Below are 2428 nucleotides of genomic sequence, written 5' to 3' on the forward strand. Positions count from 1 at the left end.
CATGTTGCACAGATTATTTTTATTATTAAAGATAAAAGCCCTCAACACATCGGCATCTTTTCCCGTCATGTTCATCAGAAGAAGTTATCACAGTGCAGAGCGTGGGGACACAGTCCTAACAGCTGAAGCTTGTTTTGAAAAGACTGAACACCTAGACACACTTTGACAGAGCCTCGAAATAGGAAACCAATATCCATAATTTATTAATAGCAATTCATCAATCCAAAATGATGTCCATGTACACGATGCAAATGGTGGTCTGCATCTGTCTCTGTCTTATTGATCACACACACACACACACACACACACACACACACACACACACACACACACACACACACACACACACACACACACACACACACACACACACACACACACACACACACACACACACACACACACACACACACACACACACACACACACACACACACACACACACACACACACACACACACACACACACACACACACACACACACACACACACCTTCCAGAAAAAGACATCAGTTTCAATTCCATAAACATGTTACCAGGGATACAGTGTTAATATGAAGAATATGGAGATAAATGCAAATCATATTTTTTCATCAAACTACCTCCATTTTCGTTTGCATTTCTACATCCTGTGAGCAGCACTGCTTATCTCTCATTTCACACCAGAGCTGCAATGAAGAAAATGGACACGCCCATTTTTACCGCCAACAGCAACAACAAAATATGGGAGAATGCAAGAAAAAACATGTCTACGCTTTCAGCAAGGAAACAAATTGATGTAGGAAGAGAAGGAGGGATCTGATGGAGGTGGGCAAGAGATGAGTCAAAGAGGGTTAGAAAGAGAGGGAAGCAAAAGTAAAGAAGAAGCAGAGCAGAAGCAGACAGACTGATACACCCAGAGAATCCGTAGCGGGTCAGAATGATTTAAAAATGACATAAAGAAACAGGACTAGTGATACGAAAATGGAGGGACAGGAGAGAGTGACACAAACGGCAGAGAGAAAAGGAGACATGCAGAGAGCGCGGGAGAGGGACAGACGTTCAGACAAGCGTGAAGCATCAACAATGGAGTCTAACAAAGAAAACCTCAATCACTGCCCCACTTATCCCTCCTCCCTGTGATGTTTTAGTCTTTATTGGAAGCTTTTGCCCCACACTCTGTCACCCTCTTCTACCCCTGCCACTCCCACCTCCTCCATACATACATACATCCATCTGTCCATCCATCTGTCCAACCAGCCTCCAAAACAACACCAACCCTCCAGTGTCTGCCATCTCATCCTCCACCCAAACAATCTTCTTATTTATGCACCCATTCATCGAAACACACGAATAATTGGGTTATATAATCTGTGGTGTTATCATGAACAGAAAAAATAGATGGCATGATTAAAAAAAACTGCCGACAGTTCCATTTCTGTTGAAACGATTAGGAAGAGTCTATGAGAATTGTGCCAAAAATCTGCAATACAAATCTATGCTTGTTTTTTTTTCTGCAGGACATGTATGCTGCCTTCTTTCTCCCTGCCCACAACACACACAAAGGAATCCCATTAGAGCGAGAGGAATGGATGGACAGAACAATGGCACAGCTGATTAAAGATAGAAATGCACTGATTATTCTTCTTACCTTTCTGGCTTTGCGATTCATCCATGTTTTCCTCCATTGTGGCAAGTTACAGTCCCTTTGTCTCTACTGAGTGTGATCTGTTTAAAGCCCCTTGCTAGCTCTCAGCACAGAGTGCGTGTGTGTGTGTGTGTATGTGGGAGGCTGTGTGTGTGAGTGTTTTTTTCTCTCTGTGTAGATGATGGAGGCTCAGGGAAGTCCCTGTTTCAATGCTCTGCTCTCTCTCTGGGCTTCTTCAGCATCCCATCTTGGCATCTATCTTTGGCTTCCAATGCAGATACTCCTTTAAACTATGTATGTCAAAAAATGACAACCTAAATGTTAAAGGCAAATAAATGATAATTTCAGTTAAAAGCCATTCTTATATACTTCAATACTGTGACATTAGAAATAGAATAAGAATAAAGTGTCAAATACAAAGTATGCTAATGAGCCATGAGTTAATGTCAATGTACCTTTATGCTAAGTGTATAACAACTCAAACAAGATCCAGAATAAACACACCAAGAGAACATAGAATAGGACACATTGAAAGCACCCCAGAACTCTTCTGAGAAAATATATGAGAAGACACCATCAAACATAGCAGCTCTACACACTGACATGACGAAGATCTTAAATGTCATGTACAACAAAAGGCCCATCATCATCATCATCATCATCATCATCATCATCATCATCATCATCATCATCATCATCATCATCATCATCATCATCATCATCATCATCATCATCATCATCATCATCATCATCATCATCATCATCATCATCATCATCATCATCATCATCATCATCATCATC

At 41.1% G+C, this 2428-nt stretch overlaps 1 protein-coding gene across 1 annotated transcript in view; it reads right to left on the bottom strand.

Moving 5' to 3' along the window:
* The window catches only part of LOC117551586 (neuronal membrane glycoprotein M6-a-like), a 25054-nt gene extending 23175 nt beyond the window's left edge, over window positions 1-1879 (bottom strand). The window contains exon 1 of the mRNA XM_034224501.1: window positions 1631-1879. Coding sequence (XP_034080392.1) covers window positions 1631-1667 — 37 coding nt within the window. The 5' untranslated portion in view covers window positions 1668-1879. The remainder of the gene's footprint in view (window positions 1-1630) is intronic.
* Between the last annotated feature and the right edge of the window lie 549 nt (window positions 1880-2428).

The sequence above is a fragment of the Gymnodraco acuticeps genome, unplaced genomic scaffold (genome assembly GCF_902827175.1).
Source record: "Gymnodraco acuticeps unplaced genomic scaffold, fGymAcu1.1, whole genome shotgun sequence".
Taxonomy (NCBI): Eukaryota; Metazoa; Chordata; class Actinopteri; order Perciformes; family Bathydraconidae; genus Gymnodraco; species Gymnodraco acuticeps.